The sequence below is a fragment of the Aquarana catesbeiana genome, linkage group LG02 (assembly GCF_042186555.1).
Source record: "Aquarana catesbeiana isolate 2022-GZ linkage group LG02, ASM4218655v1, whole genome shotgun sequence".
NCBI classification, from domain to species: domain Eukaryota; kingdom Metazoa; phylum Chordata; class Amphibia; order Anura; family Ranidae; genus Aquarana; species Aquarana catesbeiana.
The window spans coordinates 750,762,727-750,787,448 of NC_133325.1; the positions used below are offsets into that span (position 1 = coordinate 750,762,727).

The following is a 24,722-nucleotide window of genomic DNA, read 5'->3' on the forward strand; positions in this document are numbered from 1 at the left end:
TTAAGGTGAAAAAATTTTTACCTTTACAACCCCTTTAAAATGACATCTTTTAAACACCCACACCAGATGGTGTAATGGGCCAGGCACTTCACTACAGGTCCCCAGAGGCTGTGTAGCACCATAATGCTAACAGCTAACAGTCACTGGTCAGCGTGGCCATGTGACGGTAGCTCGGAAAAACGCTTTTAGCTTTTTGACCACAAAAGCACATAGTGAGGAACAGATTCTTTATGGAATAAACAGGGGTCTATCAATGCCTCTTCTTCCCACAGCCCAATGCAAATCAGGGATAGATTGTTCCCAATATGCTGCAATCAGGATTTGTCCACTTTAAGTCTAGAAAGGCTAAAAGCGGTAGTAAACCCCCCCCCCCCCCGGAAAAAGTTTCACAGCGCAATCGATGAGGTCACCGGCTGCATCCCGCGTGAATATCTCCTAAACTGTGTACGTTTAGATATTCACTGTACCCACAGGCTTACTAGTAGATACAAGTTAAAAAGTAGACTTTGGGCTCTTTCACACTGACGATCCGTATGTCAGTTTTTCATCCTTCCGTTTTCGGATGAAAAATGGACATACATGTATCCCTATGGAGCGTCGGATGTCAGCAGTGACATGTCTGCTGACATCCGACCCGCTCCGATCCGAAAAGTGTAACGGAGGAAAACCCTACTTTTCCATTCGTTTTCGGATCGGGTGACGACGGACTCTACGGTCCGTCATCATCCGATCCCCCATAGGGAAGAGCGGCGCTCTGACAGGTGTGCAGCGACGGACCTGTCATCTTCCTGCTCAGCAGGGATCGGCGGAGCGATCCCCGCTGAGCAAGCGGATGTTCACGGGGCGGATCATCACTGATCCGCCCCGTGTGAAAGAGCCCTTTGGTTCAGTTTAGATTCATCCAGCCTAGAGGAGATTATTGAACGATGACCTATGACCCCCCCCCATACAGTGAACTGGCATGATCACATCTGCCCAGTGAGCAGGTAGCCAACCTAAAAAAACAGCAATGCTAAAACAGGAAGTAGCAAACAATCCTCTAGAGCAGTGGTCATCAACCCTGTCCTCAGGGCCCACTAACAGGCCAGGTTTTATGTATTACCTTGGGGAGATGCAGACTAGAATACTGCAAATCACTGAGCAGCAAATGATATCACCTGTGATGTATTTCAGTTATCTTGCAAACCTGGCCCGTTAGTGGGCCCTGAGGATAGGTTTGATGACCACTGCTCTAGAGTCTAGACTACCAGAAAGGCTAGCCAAAAAAACAATTCTTAGGCAGGTAAAAGAGTAAGCATGTGTTTTTTCCTCATGTATTTAGCAGTTTGCCTGTAGTTCTACTTTAAATAGGACAAGTCGGTAGAATACATGCTTTACAGCACTAAAAAGAGTGAGCACTGTTTGGAGGATGATTTGCACCAGAAACATTTAGGCCTCATTCACACATGAAAATCGATTAGTACACGTATGAAAGGCCATCTTCAGCCACCCGCGATGTACAGGTGTTCTGTGTAAGGGCGTGCAGGCAGACCGTTCAAATCAATAAACAGGTAACCTGCTGCAGATAGCCATGTGCATCCCACATTGTATTCTGGTGTGTGGCTGTACAGTCTGTGTGCTGATTTGTACCCCAGACATGCACGGATGTGAACTCCAGGATGTGCACGAAGCTTATTTACACTTGTGCAACAAACTCTTAAGTCAAGTTTCAGAGAGAAGAGCTTTGAAGAGACCTACATGCACACTGCTAAGGTTCTGCTGCCACAGAATATAACAGGGATAACTGATTTAGGTGCTTTTGAGATAAAATGTCCCCACAACAAAAGATGACTTGTTTTAAAACTTGATTAGAATATGTAAATCCCTAATCCCCCTGTACACACGATCAAAAAAAATCGTACGATAATCTGATCGTTAGTACAGAGCTTTCGAGAGCCAATCATGACAGTTCATCCGATATTATTCTATCGGACGTGCACGAAAATATTTTTCGTACGATGCCAGATCATACGATTTTCGTTTAATCAGTATAGCTATTGTTTTTTCTGTCAAACAGGAATTTTTGTGACTTTAGTAAACTCGTCAGATTCGATCTGAGATTAGCATGCAAAAAAAAACAAAAACGGACGATCATTCGTCCGATAATCTCATCGTGTGTACGGGGCTTAAGCGTATAGTGTGAGCAAAAGGTTTACTTTGGGGATAGCCTGGACTTTAGAAAAATTCAAAATAAGTAAATATGTATGCTGCCTTGTTGACCTCAACTACTAAAAACGTGCCCAGCTGTAGTGCGGATTCATCAAGGCATAAATACTAATCTAAAATAAGTATGCAAATTTGGAGTTCGAAGTTTACTTTGAATTTGCTACATGCAAATACAGTACAGGTTCCCTTTCAGACAGTGCATACCTAGTGTGCTTCTAACAGAATAAGGGGTCAATTCAACAACAGATATTGCATGCTATGTGTTTTTTCTGTATTTTAATTTTAAATATAGCATGAGATAAAAGCAGATTCACCTAAGTAAAATATCAAATGGGAGGTAAATACCACCAAAAAAAAAAAAAATTTAAATTACAGTGCCCTGAAAAAAGTATTCATACCCCTTGAAACTTTCCACATTTGTCATGTTACAACCAAAAACGTAAAATGTATTTCATTGTGATTTTATGTGCTAGACCAACACAAAGTGGCACATAATTGTGACGTGAAAGGAAAAGGATAAATGGTTGTCAACATTTTTCACGAATAAACATCTGAAAAGTGTGGCGTGCATTTGTATTCAGTCCCCTTTACTCTGATACCCATGGGCGTAGCACAAGGGGTTGCAGGGGTCACAATCGCAACCCTGTCCCTAGCTTCAGGGGACCCCTGCAGCCTCCCTGTCATATCATATCTTCCACAAAGTCCAGCTCCAATATGCCCTAGGGCCCCACAGCCACGCTCCAGTACTGGGCTTCCACTTTGCCTTCCACAGTCCACACCCCTCTGTTCCCATTGGCTGGGGAGAAGCTGTGAGCCATTTCCTGAATAGAGAGGAGCACGGGGTGAGAACAGCCCAGGATGGTGAAGTGTCTGTGCTATGTGCTGGCAACATGGAATGGTAACGAGTTAGGAGGAGGAGAGTGCCATCCTGTAGCCACGATGGGACCGATGTCACCGGTGAGGTAAGATGCTCAGTGTCTTCTAGTCACTAACTGGGATTCTCTGTACTCTTTTCCCTCCAATCCCAGGGATGTCCGCTTACCTCACTTCCCTGACATCCGGAGAAAAGACAGAGGTGACCTTCCCCCAACACCTGCCAACACTGACAGAGAAACCTTCAGTAATTCCTAAAACAAATCCCTTAACACCTCCTGAGGGGCTGCAGGCTCCAGATTTCGCTTTGCCCCCCCCCCCCCCAGATCTAAGTTGCACCCCCCCGCCCCAAAGTCCCCTGACCACACCCTCCACCCTGGATGCTATGCCCCACTGCTGAGGTTCTTTCCCAGTATAGCACTCTGTACTGTTCCTCCTCCACAGGGCTGAAACCACATTCCTTTACAACACAACCAGTAAGCTACGATCTGCACAGGGTGTATCTGCCTACTGCAACTACACCGCCGTTCCGACCAGGGGGATTTCACAGGTCAGAAGGGCACCATAAAAGCCAGTGGAGGCTGATAGACTGTAAAAGGAATGACTTCAGCCTTGTGTATTATGGGGGCGGGGGTAGCTGTTTACAGTTCTGGGATGGGAAAGGAGCTCTGCAAAATGACCTGCCAGGGGTGCCTGTCCTCCGATTCTCCAGCAGTGATCCCTCCTCTAACGAGAGGAACTCTGGGAACCCAAAACTCTTAAGCCACTTTAAGTATCTTGGCATGCGGTGGGTGTATCTGCACACACGGTGGAAATGGCGGGTGGTAGTGGGCAGGTCAACTTTTGCATCGGGGGCCCACAAGCTTCAAGCTACGCCTACCCCTAACCAAATTCCAATGTAACCAACTGCCTTCAGAAGTCACCTAATTAGTAAACAGAGTCTGCCTGTGTGCAACTTAATCTCAGTATAAATACAGCTGTTCTGTGAAGGCCTCAGGTTTGTTAGAGAACCTTAGTGAACAAACAGAATCATGAAGGCCAAAGAACACACCAGACAGGTCAGGGATAAAGTTGTGGAGAAGTTTAAAGTAGGGTTAGGTTATAAAAAATATCCTAAGCTTTGAACAATGCAAGGAGCACTGCTCAATACATCATCCGAAAATGGAAAGAGTATGGCACAAACTGCAAACCTACCAAGAAATGGCCGCCCACCTAAACTGACAGGCTGGGCAAGGAGAGCATTCATCAGAGAAGCAGCCAAGAGGCCCATGGTAACTCTGGAGGAGCTGCAGAGATCCACAGCTCAGTTGGGAGAATCTTCCACAGGACAACAAATTTGTCCTTTATGGAAGAGTGGCAACAAAAAAGCCATTGTTGAAAGAAATACAGTTTACGAGAAGCCATGTGGGGAACACAGCAAATATGTGGAAGGTGCTCTGGTCAGGCGAGACCAAAATTGAACCTTTTGGCCTAAAAGCAAAACGCTATGTGTGGCAGAAAATTGACACTGCACATCACCCTGAACACACCATCCCCACCATGAAACAAAGTGGTGGCAGCATCATGTTGTGGGGATGCTTTTCTTCAGAAGGGACGGGGAAGCTGGTCAGAGTTGATGGGAAGATGGATGGAGCCAAATACAGGGTAATCTTAAAAGAAAACCTGTTAGTCTGCAAAAGACTTGAGACCGGGGTTCAACTTACAGGAGGGCAACCTTAAAACATACAGCCAGAGCTACAAAGGAATGGTTTAGCTCAAAACATACTCATGTGTTAGAATGGCCCAGTCAAGGTCCAGACCTAAATCCAATTGTGAATCTGTGGCAAGACATGAACATTTTTGTTTACAGACACTCTCCATCCAATCTGACAGACCTTCACTCTAGATGTGCAAAGCTGGTAGAGACATACCCCAAAACACTTGCAGCTGTAATTGCAGCGAAATGTGGTTCTACAAGTATTGACTCAGGGGGGCTGAATACAAATGCACGCAACACTTTTCATATTTGTAAAAAAAAAAATTTTAATTTCACAATTATGAGCCACTTTGTGTTGATCTATCAAATAAAATCCATTTATGTTTTTAGTTGCAACATGACAAAATGTGGAAAATTACAAGGAGTATGAATACATTTCAAGGCAACGTATCTCTGAATTGAGCACATTACGCCAGGGCTGGTCAATTCCTAGTCGCAAGGTTGCAACGGGGAAAAAAAAAAAAAAAAAAACAAAAAAAAAAAAAAAAAAAAAAAACATTCTCTATGTTGAGCTGTAATCGGCAATGTAATAGCTGTGCGCAGAGTTTGGAAACCCATGAGGGGCTGCACTGTAATCCAGGAGATTGGGTCTGGCACCAGCTGCTGAAAAACGATCCAGCACTGCAAGGACAGATTACATAGCGTGTGTGTGTGTTGACATGGTTTGGGATCATTGATGAGTATGTGCGAGCCAGAACCAGATTTCATGCATCAAATAGGCAGATTAGTTATTTTTCATTATTTGTGAAAGTTTTGGAGATATTTACAGATCACCTCCTAAAAGGAGGATAATCTGCTAATTATCACCCTGCTGTTTGTGTGAAACTAATATAGCCAGCTGTCAACTGGTTAATGTGTTTTACAACCGAATGATTTAGCATGCGATAATGCTAGCCCCCTTTTCCTAAACACAATTGATACATTGTTTTTATCCACCACACACAACATTAAAACGACAGTCTAATTGTAAGTAAATTAGCTCATAAACAGATTACAATATGTATCCACTGACACATAGAACATTATGAGACATACATAAGTTGTATAGTGCAGCAATCCATGAAAACAAAATACAGAGCACTCACGGCAGGTCACCGTGTTTTTTAAACGAGAAAAGTTTACTAAATTTGTACTAGGCAGTATATAAAGACATTCTGCATTCAGAGTACAACAGGCTACAGGTATAAAAAGATATATATATATTTTTTTTTTTTTATAAATAAAAAGTATTTTTGTTTATTAAGTAAATTCCAAAAGGCAATAAACAAAACTAGCCAATGAAAGTTTTTCGTGCAAAGCCCACACTTTTTCATTTCCTGCATGTACTGCGTTATCAGCCTTTGGAACTTACAATTAAATAAAGAAGGGTGACATGGCTTGAGTGCCCTGAGTTTTTTTGGATTGCTGTTTTGGACACATGCCAGAAGCACAGAGACCCATTGGTGTAATTTCACAGAGGCCAGAAAGGTGGGATCTTTAAAGGGGAGTTCCTCGCCCCCTGACATGCCACATTAGGCATGTCATTTTTTGGGGAGGGGGAGTGTGTACCTTATTTTTAGTGGGACTTCTTGTCCTACTTGCGCTTTCCTTGCTGACTTTTAATAAACAAAAAAAAAAAAAAAAACGGGTGGAACTCCGCTTAAAATTTTTTTTTTTTCCCCCGTCAGAACTCCGCTTTAAGGGCAGTCTCTTCAATATGCACTAGTCTGAGCATCCTCCAGGGTTATCAGGGCACTTTCACACTTCACTTTAAACCTACCAGTAAAACGCCTATGCGGTAACGGAGCACTTTCAGTGCAGTTATTAAAATGGCATGCGACAAAAACTGCACAAAAATGTTTAGTGGGGGCGTTTTTGAGGCGGTTCCCATTCATTTCAACAGAGCGTTTTTGGTGCTTTTTTTTTTTTTTAGCTCCCCAAACCTGCTCCTAAGATGCTGCAAGCAGAATTTTTTTTTCCACTGCCACAAAAGCACCCTGCCTCAACGTGAAAACATTTGATTTTAAAAAAGGGAAGCATTTTTCTTGAGCTTTTCAGGTTTCTATGAAAAAAAAAAGTGTTTGAAAAATTCCTCAGTGTGAAAGGGGCCTTAACAGTGCCACACACCTATTTTAATTGGCATGGTGCACAGTGCTGGCTCCTAGCTGTTAGTGGGAATCCAGGCCTGTGTTAGGGGTACAAGGACCAAAATCTCTCACCCACCCACTATGGTACCTCTAAACAGCCCAATCCTCATTCAAGTGTTGCAAACAGTCCTTACACAGAAATGGGTGCAAATTATAAGCAACCTACACCGACTTCCAGTTTGCAGTAATGAATGCTTAGAAATGTTGAGGGTAAACAGTGCAGACTATTTCAAAAATGCAGCTTAAAATAGTTCTAACGGTAGGTTTTTATTACCTTAATACATACTGTGCATTAAGATGTAAAAAAAAAAAAAAAAAAGCCAGGGGGCAGCTTCCCCCCTTAAAATTACCTGAGCCCCATCTCAATCCAGTACTGTGCATGAGAGCAGAGGCTCCCCTGGGTTTGCTCTCCTCGTTGGCTCACGCAGCAGTGTGAGCCATTGGCTCCTGCCGCTGTCAATCACAGCCAGTAAGCCAACGAGGAGGGAGCGGGGTAGAGCCACGCTCTGAGTGTGAATGAACAATGAGGAGCCAGGACTGGCGGCAATGGACACAAAAGAAAAGCATAAAAAGCATAAGTACACAGGAAAGGTCATGAAACTTTTTGAACTTCATTGTGTCAGGTTCTGATACCTGCAGTATTACAATAAGGCTGGTGGTTCTGTTCATGTGGGCTTTCAGTAACAGCACAAAAAAAAAAAAAAAAAAAAAAAAAAAAAAAAAACACACAATGGGTTATGACACATTCAGTAGCTTGCGACAACTGGTCAGTTTATTCAACATAAAATTTGTGTGCTAAAGATTACTGTACTTTGCTCATATTAAGCAAGCTTGGTAAAGTCCAATGAACTCTATAGCAAATGAACCTCTCGGTGTGCGTGGATTCTAGAATGAGGCCTGCATAGAAAGTTAACCAGTTGAACAAAAATTAACAATACCCACCCAACAAACCAGATACAGTGCGCATAATGCTATGACTAGCACAGATCTGTTCTGCATGCTGAGATCAAAATATGCAAAGGGGTTTTTTGGCAGATAAGATTAGGTAACTCATTTAACAAATGGAAAATCTGATATTTATTAGTAATGGGTATCTGCGCCAATACTATGCATAAAATAAAACCAAATTCTTACAGCAATCTACATGGACAGTTGGACATTTTGTTACCGTACCTGTATTCCAGTATTCACTTCACTAAGGAGCCTCCTTACTAAAATACAGGATAAAAAAAAAAAAAAAAAGAGAGAAGGATACAGCTCCAAGGGTGCACCTCAGACCAACCAAATTAAAAGGGAAGTAAGGTCCAAAGCTTGTGTTTTACTGTGACCTAGAGTCAGAGGACAACAGGAAATTGCCCATTATCAGCTGACAGGGCAGAGCCAAACACCAATCTGAGAGAGGATCCCAACAATAGCGGGATTCACCTGGCTGCCCGATCGACAGCTGGCAAATTTTTACATGCAAGCGTTCTAAACATAAAAATTAATGATTTTAACTGCAGGGGGCCAGGTTACAAGCAGATATCTTTTTTGCATGCCTATGAGGGATCCCTCTATATTTTCTATTGTGAACTAAATAAAGGTGCATAAGATTTGAAAATCATTGCATTTTTTTTTTAAATGTAGATATTACACAGCTGCCCAACTTTTTTTTAGAATTGGGGTTGTACAATCTACTTTAGATCTACCATTAACCAAGTAGTCCAAGAGCCTGCCTCACTGGATAGCTAGGTTTGTACCATTATATAGTTGTGTAGATTCTATAATTAAATTGTAAAGTGTATGGCCTCCTTTATACACCCAAAATAAACTTTCACGCTTTCAGTGCCATTGTTAATGCCACTCCAAACTCTGGGGGGGAAAACAAAACAAAAACAAACACATGCCTTTTGCCAGGTGCAAAAAAGTGACAAAACATGCAAGCTGCACTGACCATTACCAAGAGACTTTGTTTTTATTGAAAAATAAAACATCTGCAGTAAATCCATATATCTATGCTATCAGAATGTAATATGAAGTCTTTGTAACAAATCATTTTGTGCAGATAAGTTCCATTATGTGAGTAAGGCCCCATGCACACAGGATGTTTTGCAAGCTCTCAGACACCTTTCCTCCTTGCAGTAGCATTTTGGCTTAAAAAAGGCTTGACAGTTGTAAACATGTGTAATAATATATTCTGGCCATTGAAATGAATCGACTCTCAAGAGCTAAAAACGTGCCTAGTATTAATAATGTGTGTTACACACGTCAAGTGGGTTTGGTGTGAAAACATGGCATCTCCTGGATGCGCTAGCAATGGATTTTTTTTCTGCCTCTAGACTCCCCTACCTCTAAACTCACCTAAATGCTTACATATGCATGGAAACATAGGATAAAATGCAGGTTTTTTATAGAGGCAAAAAAAAAAAAAAAAAAAAAAAAAAAAAAAAAAACAAAAAACAAAAAAAAACACCAGATACCCCTGGGAACAACATTATAAACATCAAACGTGCATGAGGACTAATAATTATCGTTTTTTATTTTGTTGCGCTCAAGTGCAGAGCATGATAGAAAGGCCTAAAAGCTTAGTAGGGCAAATACCATCCAAATAGTTTTTTTCAGTTAGACTAAAAAGGCTTGCAGTCCACTCAAGTGGACATGTGAAAAACTTGGAAAATAAATGTTCAAAAAAATTTAAATTAGAAATTTTTTTTTACTTTTATGCCCAGTAATAAAAAACAGGAGGGAAAAAAATCTTGACTGACTTTAATAATTCAAACCTGAAAGGGTTAATAAAAGGCATACTTGCAGTTACTACATTCTTATAGGATTTCTATATGAATAGCATCCCCCATGAAATGATGACAGGCAGCCTTGGCGCAGAGCAATGCACTGTAGGTGGCAGATGTGGTAGGGGGCCCTTTTCCTTCAACTAAAAAAAGTGGAAGCTTCTCCATTTGCTCTAAGATAAGAGTCGGAAAGAAACTGAGGGCAAATCCAACATTTTTAAATTGCCGTCAGAACAGAAACAAAGCTATATTCAGATGGGCAGATATTGCTGCATACAGAGGGGGTTAAATGCCACCTCTATACACAGCTGCACTCTGTGCTATAGCAACAAACTGGTGGAATAACTGCAGCCAGAAACTAAGCAGAAGCGCCATCCCTGGACACACATGGTCTGTGTTCAGGGTCGTTCAAAGGCTCCATTTCCTTATAACCGCCAAGATGAGTCTGATCGGCCAACTAACGTCACTGCCTTTACGTTTCTAATCTCTTACATGTGGATTATTATTAAGAATAATCACTTTCTTTGGACTTTTGGGAAAGTTTCCCTTTATTGGCGAGAATATATATCTATATCAAACAATTTATATACTATAGATTTCTTCACACTATAATACAGCTGGTTGTTATGCAGGTACTGTATTTTGCACTTATCACATTAATGATTATTTATATAATTTAGTCAGTTTGAGCCCCTTTAGGGGAGTTAATATACATTATTTTTTATGTTGCCAATTTATTGATCACGGATTTATCTTGAAGCATTTTAAAGTTTGACCGCATTGAAGCGGCGCAATAACACATTATTGGTTTAGTTTTATTGGTGTAAACACATTTTTTGGTTGCAGTAGCTTTTGTCATTTGGTTAATTGCACCTTGCATCCTTTTTATACATTTAAACTCAAAATTTTACAGCTGTCACGACAGGTGAGGTGAAAACTTTAAAACAGAGTCTTGTTTCAGTGACCAGTGCCTACATGGAGATTTCCCTTCACTTTGGGGAGATATTCAATTACATTCTGTTGTGTCTCCAAGGGAGGACAGGAAGGGACACGCCCCAGTAGCACACAGGGAGCAACAAAGTGCTTCAAACAATTGAGTGGGCTGCAATGTGCGTCCATTTGGTGTTCTAGTTGGATGATGTATCCTCAATGGGTTGATAAAGTCCCTGGAAAGCCAGCATGAGAAACATCTCAAACAAACAATTACAATATCAGTATTGCTCAGAAATTCACAGCAAAGCTCATTTGTGCTACTTGAACAAACCAAGCTGACCACCTTTTGGCCTTGTTCCCTCCAGCCTGCATGCACTTTGACGACATTGTTCTCTATGTGCCCTTGCATTTATCTATGCAGATCAATGGACAGTGTGAACAAGCACATTTTCAACAAGAGTTACAACAGCGGTTGCTAGGGTTTTTTTTTTTTTTTTTTTTTTTTTAAATTAAAAAGGAGTGTCTTGCTCTCCTGCACAATGGTGGCTGCATTGCCCTGGCGCTAGTATCGCTCAACAAAGTCATTAGTATGAGACCAGAGGAACCTCTCCCAGAAGAAAAATCCTCCCTTGCAGTAGAACTGTTCCTGCACTGCAAGGATTAAAGGAGAAGTCCAGCCAAAGTTTGTTTAGCTGGACTTCTATGGATCACAGGAGTGCAGTTCGTTTTGCACTCCTGTGACCCCTTTTCAGCAGAGAGCTGGCTGAAGTCCGCTGTCTGCCGAAATATCAGTCCAGGCCCTGCATCATCGTGACAATAGAGTCTGGATCCGCCAGTTGCCTGAACTGCCAGACACCTCAGCAAGCCCCTGAGGGCCTGAGCTGGCCACCCCCACCCCCTCTGCAGCCCAGAGCTCCAAAGAAGGAGCAAAGCAGAGAACTGTGACTGAAAGACAGTCTACAACTCTCTGCTCACGGAGCTCTGAAAACAGAGCGATCGGCGAGGTTCGATCGCTCGGTTCTCAGTGGCGGGGGACAGATGCAGCATCAGACCCGTGCTGCCTCCACCTATGCAAGTATAAAGCTTGAATTTATATATTGAATATGAATTTATAGCTTCTCTTTTATGTGCTGTAAATCTAGGGCAGCGTTTCAACTTTTTCAGTTGAGGCACCCCTCAAAATATGCAATCGAGACCCCATTGTAAAATGTAAAAATCTAATGGTTTCTAATGCAGCAACATATATAGAACACCCAATGTTAGAGGTCATTTATTCTTCCAAGGCAAATACACGTTTGAACACTGGTACTGACTAGTATTCCAATGTTTCTCTTCTCCCTCAGCTAATGTGACCCCAGTGCTGACAGTGTGGCAGGGGAGGGTCAAACACAGATGCTGTGCAGGGGCCCGATAACATCATTGGTTGTTAGGATACAAACAGCTAGAAGTTTGTAATGGGTCCACAATGAAAACCTTTGGCTTTGTGCAACTAAAAAGCAGGCTTCATCCACCCGCTGGCTTGTATACAATTTTAAGGCCCCCCTGAAGAAACCTGAAGTCACCCTGATTGAAAAAGGCTGGTCTAGGGGACCGTTAGCACTTTCAGGCTGGACAATCACTGTTCATCTCACTGCTTCTATACTGCCTGTACCCTTCACAGTCCCATGGCAGAGCACAGGAGCCTGCTCATGTTCCATGCAGGTCTTCAACACAAACAAAATGGGCCACACACACACACCAATGGCATCTAAGATTCAACCATATTTATTGAACAGACAACACACTGCATTCCTCCATCCGGAGCTACCCATCTAACATTTCGGGGCTTAGTGGATAGGTTTACATATGCGGTTTGGGGGGGGGGGGGGGGTTTGAGTGGAAGCTGTCCTGTTAAACTGGTGTATGGTCTTGGCCACCGTGCTGCAGCTCAGTTTCAGGGTCTTGGCAACCTTCTTATAGCCTAGGCCATCTTTATGTAGAGCAACAATTCTTTTTTTCAGATCCTCGCAGAGTTCTATGCCAAGAGGTGCCATGTTGAACTTCCAGTGACCAGTATGAGAGAGTGAGAGCGATAACACCAAATTTAACACACCTGCTCCCCATTCACACCTGAGACCTTGTAACACTAACGAGTCACATGACATCGGGGAGGGAAAATGACTAATTGGGCCAAATTTGGACATTTTCACTTAGGGGTGTACTCACTTGTTGCCAGCAGTTTAGACATTAATGGCTGTGTGTTGAGTTATTTTGAGGAAACAGAAAATTTACACTGTTATACAAGCTGTACACTCACTGCTTTACATTGTAGCAAAGTGTCATTTCTTCAGTGTAGTCACATGAAGATATAATAAAATATTTACAAATGTGAGGGGTGTACTTACTTTGTGAGATACTGTATATATTTCATACACACATACTGTATAATAATAATAATATACCCAGAAATAGGATATACAGGGTATTTCAACGAGTCAGACATGAAGTTACGTAAAAAAGGGATATAAATCTTTTTATATTAAAAGTAGTACTAAAAGATGACTTTTTTGCATGGATACAATAGACAATACTGGTAAATGTATTTTACAATTTCATTGTAATGCCTTAAAGCTGTTGTAAACCTCAGACATGAAATATGAGCAAAGCATATTACTCTATAGTGTGTACTTGTCTCAATTAAGAGCAGTAAGTGTAATTTCTGTGTTTCATTCCGCTGCTATCAGCATGAATCATTTCTGACCAGTTTTCCCCGTCACCGATAGAGGGAAAAAAAAAAAAAAGTGACAGGGAAGGAAGCGCCCTCTGATCAACAGCCTCAGCTCTGTTCACGTGTGAAGGGGGTGTGACCCTTCCTACCAATCAGCTTTCAGAGCTCTCCTCAGTGAGCTCTGCAGAGTAACTTCAGCTCTCCACCCCCTATTTTCTGACAGCTTAGACAATTCTGGACTTTGAACGGATGCAGAGAAAAATCGACAGCAGATAAACAGGTACAACTTATGTAGGAGGAATTGTGTCATCTCTGTATCACCTGAGGCCTGCCACTTCAGTGGGTATATGTAAGGGCTTACAACCATTTGTCTCCAGTTTCTCTGGGTTCAGATGCGGATCTTCCCTGCACAGAGCCTTTACATCACCTCCATATCCTGCCCAGGATTACATGTCCCACGAGGCATTTCTCCTCACACATTCACAAGTACTTACTGACATGTATGAACATTGTACTGAGCTGTATATGTACTGTAATGTGTACACGGACATTGCAAACAACAAATGCATTCTATATGCAGGCCAACTAACCGATAAAAAATGTTTACAAATTTTCCTTATCAATTATTTGTTTAGCCCTTTCTACATTTGAGATTAGGGGAGTGGGGAAAAAAAGCTGCTGTTCATTGTTTTTCCCGCCCCTCACGTCTCCACCTTTTCTGTACAGGCCACAGCCGGTGGTATGCACATGCCGTGGCCGATGCAGGAATTACAGAACAATGGTGGAACCATAAACTGAGCATGACCCATTCAAGTGAATAGCCCTCTGTGTGTTTGGCATGGCAAAGAAGCTCGGGGACTAAACTCAGGCACTGAGCCAGGTGTGTTCTGCTACAATTGTAAGCAAAATCTAACAAACTGACGCTGAACTCCAAGGCCTCTTTCTCACGGGGCGGATCAGTGATGATCCGCCCCGTGAACATCCGCTGGCTCAGCGGGGATCGCTCCGCCGATCCCCGCTGAGCAGGAAGATGACAGGTGCATCGCTGCACACTGTGCAGCGACGGACCTGTCAGAGCGCCGCTCTCCCCTATGGGGGGATCGGATGACGACGGACCGTAGTGTCCGTCGTCACCCGATCCGATCCGAAAACGGATGATAAAGTAGGTTTTTCCTCCGTTACACTTTTCGGATCGGAGCGGGGTCGGATGTCAGCGGACATGTCACCGCTGACATCCGACGCTCCATAGGGATGAATGTATGTCCGTTTTTCATCCGAAAACGGAAGGATGAAAAACGGACATACGGATCGTCCATGTGAAAGAGGCCCAACTCACACTTGATCATCAGTTACAACACACAGTTCTTTCCTTTTGGGATAAAGCCTTTTACATATATAAAAGCTGATCATTGTTTGTCTCATCTCTGTAAACTGATAAACCTGGAAGACAGCTTGTTCTTTTGAAAAACAGACTTGCTGGCTAGATCACCATGTGAAAAGAGAATGCCTAAAAATGGAAACAAATGCAGCCATCACATCTACGAATCGGTAAGCTGCAATATAATAAAGGTTTGCTTTTGGAATTAATACCGCTTTAAAGCTGAGGTAAACTGCAGCTGAGCTATACAAACCAAAAACACCATTTAATTTATATTTAATATTCAAAGCAAACTCCCTGATCCATTCATTTATGTCTCTATGCTTTTTTTTGCCGAGAAATCACTTTACAAAACACCCCCCTAGCATTTCTGGCCGAGGCAATTTTGAGTAAGGGCAGATGATTCATGTAGCATTTACTTCCTGGAATCCATCTACTCTTAGCTCAGGCATGCGAGGATGTGCTTAAAGCGGAACTTTAGTCAGATAATTAAGTCCTGCTAAATCACTTCATGTTGGCCCCTTTTGCAGGTATAGCTATGTAAAACATTAAAACTAAGTGCCTATGCTGTATAAAAGCCAGTAATACACTGTCTCATTCTATCCTGTACATGCTCAGTTGCTCTCTATTTTTAGGCCCTGCTGAGTTTGTTTACAGCCAAGGAAGCTGCCTCTGTTTGATCTGCAACTGCTATGGTGCTGCACATGTGATCAGACAGCAGCCATTTGATGGTTTGATAGTTTGATTGAGGACACAAATGTGACTATTAGCAATCCTGGCATTCCAGGAATGTAACTTATTTTAAACTGTTAAAAGGGTAGGTTTAGTTCCGCTTTATGATTTACTGCTGTTCAGGGTCTCTGGGCTTCAGCAAAATGGCAGCCTGCAGCAAGAAGAAACAGAAGCAATGCTGGAAGTAATATACAGCACAGACTAATTTTGGATATATAGAGATATATAGATATCCATCTATATATACACACACACACCATATTGTGGAACATATGTTCCTTGCTAAAGAACATTTTTATTAAGTTATTGGTAAAGTTCCACTTTAACCACTTCAATACCAGCGGCACTCCCCCCCCCCCCCCCTACCTGCCCAGGACAATTTTCAGCTTTCAGCGCTGTCACACTTTGAATGACAATTGTGCGGTCATACAACACTGTACCCAAACTAAATGTTTATAATTTTCTTCCCACAAATGGAGCTTTCTTTTGGTGGTATTTGATCACCTCTGGGGTTTTTATGTTTTGCTAAAGAAAAAAAAAGTGACATTTTTGAAAAAAAAAAAAAAAGTTTTTCTTCATTTCTGTTATAAAATTTTGTTTTCTCCTTCACTGAAGGGCACTGATGTGCTACACTGATATGCAGCACTGATAGATGGCACTGGATAGGCAGCACTGATGAGGAGCTACTGACAGGCATTACTGATGGGGCACAGACTGGCAGCTGATGGGTACCACTCATGGGGGCTGCGCTGATAATCAATGTGCTGATTATCAGCGCAGAACCCCCCTCTGACAGGGAGAGCCACTGATTGGAGCGCCCTGTTAGCGCGAACCGAGGAAAGCCATTTACCGGCACTTCCTAGTTCACGCAATGATCAGCTGTGATTGGTCACAGCTGATCACGTGGTAAGAAGCCTCCGTCAGAGGCTCCTTACCACGATCGGAAATGCGATGTGTCAGAGTGACACAGAGCACCACCGATCGCCACGCTGCGCACCCCCGCATGTTATCCTGAAAGACGTCCAGTCAGATAACAGAACCACTGCCCAGCCATCATTCTGCTATAAGCCGGGCGGGAAGTGGTTAAAGTATAACTAAGGGCCCTTTCACACTACTGCGACTTTAAAGTCCCACGATTGTACCGCGATTTCAGGGGATGCCTATGTAACTCGCATCAAAGTCGGACCAAAGTATTACAGGGACAAATTTGAAGTCACACATATATGAAAAGTACTCATTGGAAATCATGGGGTACGACTTGTCATGCGACTTTGCAGTCCCAAGTCTCACAAGTATGAAAGGGGCCTAAAGGAAACATTTTTTATTTTTAATTAAGTGGAGGTGGATTAGAACATGTCAGTTTTTATTGCTGTCTGTTCCCCTGTGAAGGAGATTCACCCTCTCCATTTGTCCTGTTTACTATTATTACTGAAATTGAAAGTAAAAGAAAATCCCATAGTTTGGGTTGTCCCCAGGAAAGTAATAGTGGGGGAATCTTCCAATAGGGACACTAGTTCTGGTGATCTGGGGGTCCCCAAGGAATTCCCTTAATTTGCAGGGATTTCCTCTCACTTTGTTTGCCTATGGAACCGGAAGTGAAGGTAAATCTTCGCAAAGGGGCACAGAGGACAAAAAATAAATTGACAGGGGGTATAACCCTCCCTTGCGCTATCCATAATGAAAGAAAACATTTTGCTGATAGTAGGGCTGGGAGATTTTCTTAAAAAAAAAAAAAATCTTCGATTCTCTTACAAAAAACTCGATTCACGATTCGAATCGAGTTTTTTTTTTGGAAACCGCGCCGGTCCCGAGGCGCTGCGGGCATGAGCTTTTAGGCGAGGCCACGGCTTCGGCCTAGTCCGCGGCGTCCGGCCTAGCGGACTAGGCCGAAGCCGCGGCCTCACCTAAAAGCTCCTTGCCCGCAGCTCTTCAGGCCCGGCGCGATGTGCGCGCCGGTCCGGAGGAGCTGCGGGCATTAGTTTTTAGGCGAGTCCGCGGCGTCCGGCCGTAGCCGCGCACTAGGCCGAAGCCGCGGCCTCGCCTAAAAACTCATGCCCACAGCGCCTCGGGACCGGCGCCGTGAAAAAAAAAAAATCTAAAAAAATCGATTTGCTTAAATTTTGAATCAATTTGACCTCTCAACTCGATTCAAGATTTAAATCGATTTTTTTCCCAGCCCTAGCTGATAGTTCTACTTTATTTTGGAAAACCCCTCCTCATCTCCTGAAATGTATGACATCATCTACCTAGATGTGGAAACCAGGATGTAATTGAAGAAATGTGACGTTCAAACACCAGTAAACGTGATATACTTTTCTTACTAAGACTAGCAGCATGAGGATTAATACCCCTTTCACACTGGGTCTATTTGCAGGGGCTACTGCGCTAAAAATAGCGCCTGCAAACCAACCTGAAACAGCCGCTGCTATGTCTCCAGTGTGAAAGCCTCGGGGCTTTCACACTGGAGCGGTGCGCTAGCAGGTGTATACACCACTCCTGCCCATTGAAATCAATGGGGCACCGCGGCTATACCACATGCAAAGCGCCTCTGCAGAGGCGCTTTGCGGTGGTTTTTAACCCTTTCTTGGCCGCTAGTGGGGGGGGGGTAAAACCGCCCCCGCTAGCGGCCGACTACCGCCGCTAAAAATAGCGGAGCTTTACCGCAGACACACCGCCTGCCCCAGTGTTAAAAGGGCCTTAAAGTAGTCAATGTTGACAGAGAGAAGTCCCGCTTTAACTGCTTGCCAACTGTAGATATATGATGGCAAGGCTGCTCTCCTGCGCAGGATCACGTACCTGATCCTGCATTTCCAGGTTTGGGGCGTGCGTCGTCGTGATTAGACACAGCAGGAGCTGATTAGCAGGTACAGCAGACTCGATGTCCACCGACACTTCGGTGCACAGGTAGAACGGTGTTCTGCCTATGTAAACAAGGCAGATCGCCATTCTGTCAGTACAGAAGACATGGATACTGTGTCTCTGATAAGCAGGGACATCGATCCATGCCTTCCAGTACAAGCACCTCCCCCACAGTAGTAAAAAAACTGGTTAGACCTTTGATCGTCCCTGGTGTTAACCCCCTCTCTGCCAGTGTCATTTATACACTGACAGTGCATATTTTTAGCACTAATCACTGTATTGGCATCACTGGCCCCCAAAAAGTGTCACTTAGTGTCCGCCACAATCCCCCCCCAAAAAAACAAATCTATACCAGTTTGGTTTACACAAAATTTATAGCGTCTACAATATACGCTTTTTGTTTTTCTTTTACCAAAAATATGTAGCAGAATACATATTGGCCTAAATTGATGAAGAAATTTGATTTAGATATTTTAAATAGGAATGTTTTAGAGCAGAAAGTAAAAAAAAAAAAAAATTTTTTTTTTTCAAAATTGATGCTTTTTTTGTTTATAGCGCAAAAAATAAAAACCGCGGGGGTGATCAAATAGCACCAAAAGAAAGCTCTATTTGTTTTGGGGGGGGGCAAATTTTATTTTTAGGTACAGAGTTGCATGACTGCGCCCCATTGTCAGTTAACCCCTAGGTGCCGACCACATGCAAATATGGGGCCGGGTCTTTGCACCGCTTATTTGAATGTGTCAGCACTGATAGAACTGTAAATCAAGGTAATTACCACTTGTGTTCACAACCGTCCTAGTATATAGGAGATGAAGGGAGCCGGCTCAGCAAAGTCAAATGGCAGAAAATGGAGAAAGGACGGCCGCACTCCAAAATAACACCCTTATTGAGTGAAGCTTAATCCATACATCAGAGACACAGTTCCAGATGATAACTGACGCATTTCGCACCGTTAATGGCGCTTAATCATGAGCTATGATTAAGCGCCAATAACGGTGCGAAACGCATCAGCTATCATCTGTAACTGTGTCTCTGATGTATGGATTATGCTTCATTCAATAAAGGCATTATTTTGGAGTGCGGCCGTCCTAATGCCTTTATTGAATGAAGCTTAATCCATACATCAGACACACAACTCCAGATGATAGCTGCCGCGTTTTGCACCGTTAATGGCGCTTAATCATAGCTCATGATTAAGCACCATTAATGGTGCGAAACGCAACAGCTATCATCTGGACCGGTGTCTCTGATGTATGGATTAGGCTTCATTCAATAAAGGCCTTATTTCAGGGTGTGTCTGATAGAACTGAGTCAGGAGCGCGGCGGCTCCCGATAACTCCTTACGATCTGGACTTTTCCGATCATGTGACCGCTGATCTCAACGGTCACAAGCAACGCCTCCTGAAATGCCAAACCCCTGAAAGGGCCAGCGCCAAGGCGGTAAAAGTAACAGTGCCATATCGAAAAGAAATAAAAAATGGCCTGGTCAATAAGGTTAAATCTTCCGGTCCTTAAGTGGTTAAAGGGTCAGCATCAAGGGGTTAAAGTGCCGTATCGCAAAAAAAAAATGGGCTGGTCATAAGAGGGAGGGGTGTTGTTAAATCTTCCAAAGCTGAAGTGGTTAAGAGATCCAAATGCATATTGGTGTTCAGACAGCACAGCAGGTGTAAAATGAGGCCTAACAGGGGCTTCTCGTTTCCTGTTGTGTCACCAGGACAGGAAGCAACATGAAATGTTGAAACTTCCCTAAGGTGTCACAAATCAGAAAAAAAAAAAAAATTATATATATATATATGTACCCTTGCCATTCTCTATCCAAAATATAGACAAAGGAGATTGTCTTTAGATAGAAGACACAGGGCGCCCTATCTAATGTTTACATGTGTAGCACAGATCTCTGATGCCTGCCAGGTTCTAAGGTTGTGAAATTCTGCATTATACAAAGGTGTGTGATCTGTCCCTTCAGACATTGCGGCCTGCAGGCCTCATTGTAAGGCTCAGACCTCTCCCCTCCTCCCATAGGCCGCAATGAACACACGGGCCGCGGCCTAGTTCCCCCGACACCCCAATCCCCCCTCCCCGGACCTCACCTCCTGGTTAAAGGCGTTCACGGCGTCCATGCTGCTGCGCTGAGTGAGGGGCGAGGTGATGAGGAGGAGGGGTCACCACACACTGCGTGTCTCACAGCCGTCCTCGCCTCACTGTCTGTCCTGCTCGCTCGCTGCTACCGCCGCTCTATCCGCTCCCGCATGTCCCGCTCTGATGAGGGGGGGAGGAGGAGAAGGAAGGCTCTACAGGGAGGGGGGGGGGAGTGGCTCCGGTCCGCCCGTGTATCGCCAACACTAAGACAGAGGACGGAGCTTCGCTGCCTCACCGCCGGAACAAGATGGCGTAGCTCGGCCAGCGCAAGGCACGCCGGGAAGGAGAAGAGGGGCGGGGCGGCTGGTGCCACACCACGAGCTCGCGCTTTCCTTGGCGTGTCTCCTGGGAAGCTTCCCGCCTTCCAAGCGCGCTCCGTACCCGCGTGCACGGCGTCTGTGTGTGTGAGGGAAGTCATATGATTCCCCCCCCCCCTCCTGTGCTGTGTCAGGGGCAGTCTGGTTAGCAGACGTGGTGGTCTTCCTAGAAGAGAGAAGATGTATAAAATTAATAATAAATACTCTGCGTGTATTATAAGAGAATATTAATACAAGAGCTCGTTCACACAGTGACTTGGCATTTTTCTGCTGATTAACCACTTGCCGACCGTCTAACGCAGATATACTGCGGCGGAATGGCACGGGCAGGCAAAATCACGTACCTGGTACGTGATTTGCCTCCCGCGGGCGGGGGGGTGCATCACGCCCCCCCCCCCCGGTGCCCAAGGCAGTTGGCATCGTTAGGGGAGCGATCCGTGCTGAGCGGGAGGCCACTCGTTCGTGGCCGCCCCCTCGCGATCGATCCCAACAAATGACAATCTTCCTCTGCTGCTGTAATGTAAACAGCGGCAGAGGAAGTGATGTCATCTCTCCTCGTGTCGGTCTTTTCGTACCGGCGCTGAGGAGAGAAGACATCCAAGTAAGTGCACCAACACTACACATTACAGTATAACACTCTAGGCACACTTTTCACCCCCCGATCTCCCCCCTGTACCCCCTGTCACAGCGACACCAATAGCAGTTTTTTTTTCTGATTATTGCATTGGTGTCAGTTTGTGACAGTTAGGGCCTTTTCACACTGAGACGGGGGCGGCGGCGGCGGTAAAGCGCCGCTATTGTAAGCGGCGCTTTACCGTCAGTATTCAGCCGCTAGCGGGGCGGTTTTAAAGAAAGGGTTAAAAACCACCGTAAAGCGCCTCTGCAGAGGCGCTTTGCCGGCGGTATAGCCGCGCCGTCCCATTGATTTCAATGGGCAGGAGCGGTAAAGGAGCGGTATACACTCCGCTCCTTTACCGCTCCGAAGATGCTGCTAGCAGGACTATTTTTACCGTCCTGCTAGCGCATCGCTCCAGTGTGAAAGCCCTCGGAGGGGAATCAAAGCAGTGGCACTTTCGGGTCGGTTTGCAGGCGCTATTGTTAGCGCAATAGCGCCTGCAAACCGCCCCAGTGTGAAAGGACCCTTAGAAGTGGTAGTTCAGTTATTGTTAGCCCCCTTTAGGTCTAGGGTACCCCCCCTAATAAAGTTTTAACCCCGTGATCACCCCCCGTCGCCAGTGTCACTAAGCGATCGTTTTTATGATCGCTGTATTAGTGTCACAGGTGACGCTAGTCAGGGAGGTAAGTATTTAGGTTCGCCATCAGCGTTTTATAGCATCAGGGACCCCCATATACTACCTAGTAAAGGTTTTAACCCCCTGATTGCCCCCTAGTTAACCCTTTCACCAGTGATCACCGTATAACTACTATGGGTGACGCTGGTTAGTTAGTTTGTTTTTTATAGTTTCAGGGAACCCGCTGTTTATTTATATTAAAGGTTTAACCCCCTGATCGCCCGGCGGTGATATAAGTTAAGTTTTAGGGTCAGATAAGGACTGCGTCACCCCAGGCAGCGCCAGATTAGCGCCAGTACTGCTAACACCCACGCACGCAGCATACACCTCCCTTAGTGGTATAGTATCTGAACGGATCAATATCTGATCCGATCAGATCTATACTAGCATCCCCAGCAGTTTAGGGTTCCCAAAAATGCAGTGTTAGCGGAATCAGCCCAGATACCTGCTAGCACCTGCAATTAGCCCCTCCTCCCAGCCCAGCCCAGCCCACCCAAGTGCAGTATCGATCGATCACTGTCACTTACAAAACACTAAGCACACATAACTACAGCGTTCGCAGAGTCAGGCTTGATCCCTGCGATCGCTAACAGTTTTTGTTTGTAGCGTTTTGATACAGTTGCTAACAGTCAGGAGCTTTTTTGCCTGTGAGTCTCACTAGTGTACCCCTAAATTTAGAGCTGTGATGAAGATATTGAATTCCATAATTATTTCAATCAGATTCAAGCGTACCATCGTGAGGACTTTCTAATTAGATTACCATGCCCCATTTTGTATGATGTGTACGTGTATGTATGTATGTATGTATCTATCTATCTATGTGTATGTGTATATGTATATATATATATATATATATATATATATATATATATATATATATGTAATATAAATTTATGGGTGTATATAGGTGTATATTTTATAGGAACATGTACTAGAAGGTGGGCCTATTTACTGTTTTGGCATCTCAAACACACCTTTTGTGTTGGCCTGCTATCCGCATAGTAACTAAGTTACCCTATTGTTCGTAGAGAGAGCCAGGGCAGACATTGCATCTCTCAAGTCCTTGTAATGCTAATTTATGTTATATCACAGAGGGCTGACGGTTGGAAATCAAGAGATAGTTAAACAGGTACTCTTCAGGGGTAGCCAATCAGGATTCAATGCCACTTCTGAACCAATGAGGTGACCCTGAGTTCTGATTGGTGGGAGTGGGTTCTAACAACATACAACCAAAAACCTGGGGAGGCTAGGGCTCTTTTTCGGCTGACGGTCTAGATGAAGGATGGTTACGTAAGACTTCTCCATACAATGTATCTCTATGTCTCTTTTCTTTCCTGTAACCTTTTCTATCGTAGGATTTGGCCTTAATACCTTATTAATCTCTTGATAGCATGGGTATGACCATTATAGCAATATTTATTATCATTGGTAACATTATTGTTTTTAAGGTTGTATCATTCATGTTATAGTTGCTAATCTCATATTAACACAAGTTTCTTTTCTGTACAATAGCAAGTTTAAATAAATTAGATTGTAACCCTTTTCGAACAGGTATCATTCGTCCTTAATTTCATGGGTTGATTCATAATAGATAAAAGGTTTTAATCACTTATGTATCATTAAGTATATAAGTGAGGTATGTATAAAGCTAGCCATGTCAGAGCCCAAATGGCAAATCGAAGGTACACTAGTGAAGAGGCCTACACGTTTCTGAGTATGACAGATAGTGAAGAGGAAGTCACTCATCTGTCAGATTCAGGCTCAGAATACGATCCTGTAGACAGAAGCAGGTCCATGACAGATAGCTTTGACAACGGAGTTGTGGTCCCTGCCAAGGTCAGGCGTACCAGACCCCAATCTTCTTCTTCTGTCGTTGATGTGCAAGAACCGCAGGTCCCTCGTATGCAGCAGAGCAATATTAGCGCCGCTATTCCTTCTGGTGAACTGGCAAGCACTAGCGGCCTAGTACACCCCGGTCGTAGTCAATCCAGCACTGCAGTATCACGTGGTGACGTGGCGAGTCCCATAAGTGCAGTTCAAGCTGGGGAGGTGGCAAGCACAAGTAGTGTCCCACTGCCACCAAGAAGATGAACGCAGGCCCGTCGTGCCCATAGTGCCCTTCCTGCTGCATTCGCCAATCCTAATTGGGAAGCCACCACTTCTGCAGCACCCGTACTTCCCCCATTCACTGGCCAACCCGGCATTCAGGTGGAAACAGTTGATTTTACATCACTTGATTTTTATTCGCTGTTTTTCACCGAAGATCTCTATAGATCTATTGTGGACCAAAGCAATTTGTACGCTGGTTAACACAGTGCCACTATTCCCCAGTCCTCCCTTGCCAGAGATTGGAAACCAATTACGGTTTCCTAACTTAAGTTCTTTCTGGGCCTTTCCCTCAACATGGGCATAACTAAAAAGAGTGAGTTGTGGTCATATTGGTCCACTGACCCAATTCACCATATGCCCTTGTTCTCTGCTTCCATGGCCAGGGCACGATACGAGCAGATCTTGCGGTTCATGCACTTCAATGACAATGAACTCTGTCATCCTCGTGGAGACCCTGGATACGATCGGCTCTACAAAATTCGGCCCCTCGTTAACCACTTCAACCAACGTTTTGCAGACTTGTTTACT

General features: G+C 44.1%; 1 protein-coding gene across 3 annotated transcripts in view; it reads right to left on the minus strand.

The window, feature by feature from the left end:
• The window catches only part of SCAF4 (SR-related CTD associated factor 4), a 117,167-nt gene extending 96,396 nt beyond the window's left edge, over positions 1 to 20,771 (minus strand). For all 3 annotated transcript variants that reach the window (XM_073617114.1, XM_073617115.1, XM_073617113.1), the window contains exon 1: positions 20,428 to 20,771. In XM_073617114.1, coding sequence (XP_073473215.1) covers positions 20,428 to 20,457 — 30 coding nt within the window. In that variant the 5' untranslated portion in view covers positions 20,458 to 20,771. The remainder of the gene's footprint in view (positions 1 to 20,427) is intronic.
• Positions 20,772 to 24,722: the final 3,951 nt, after the last annotated feature.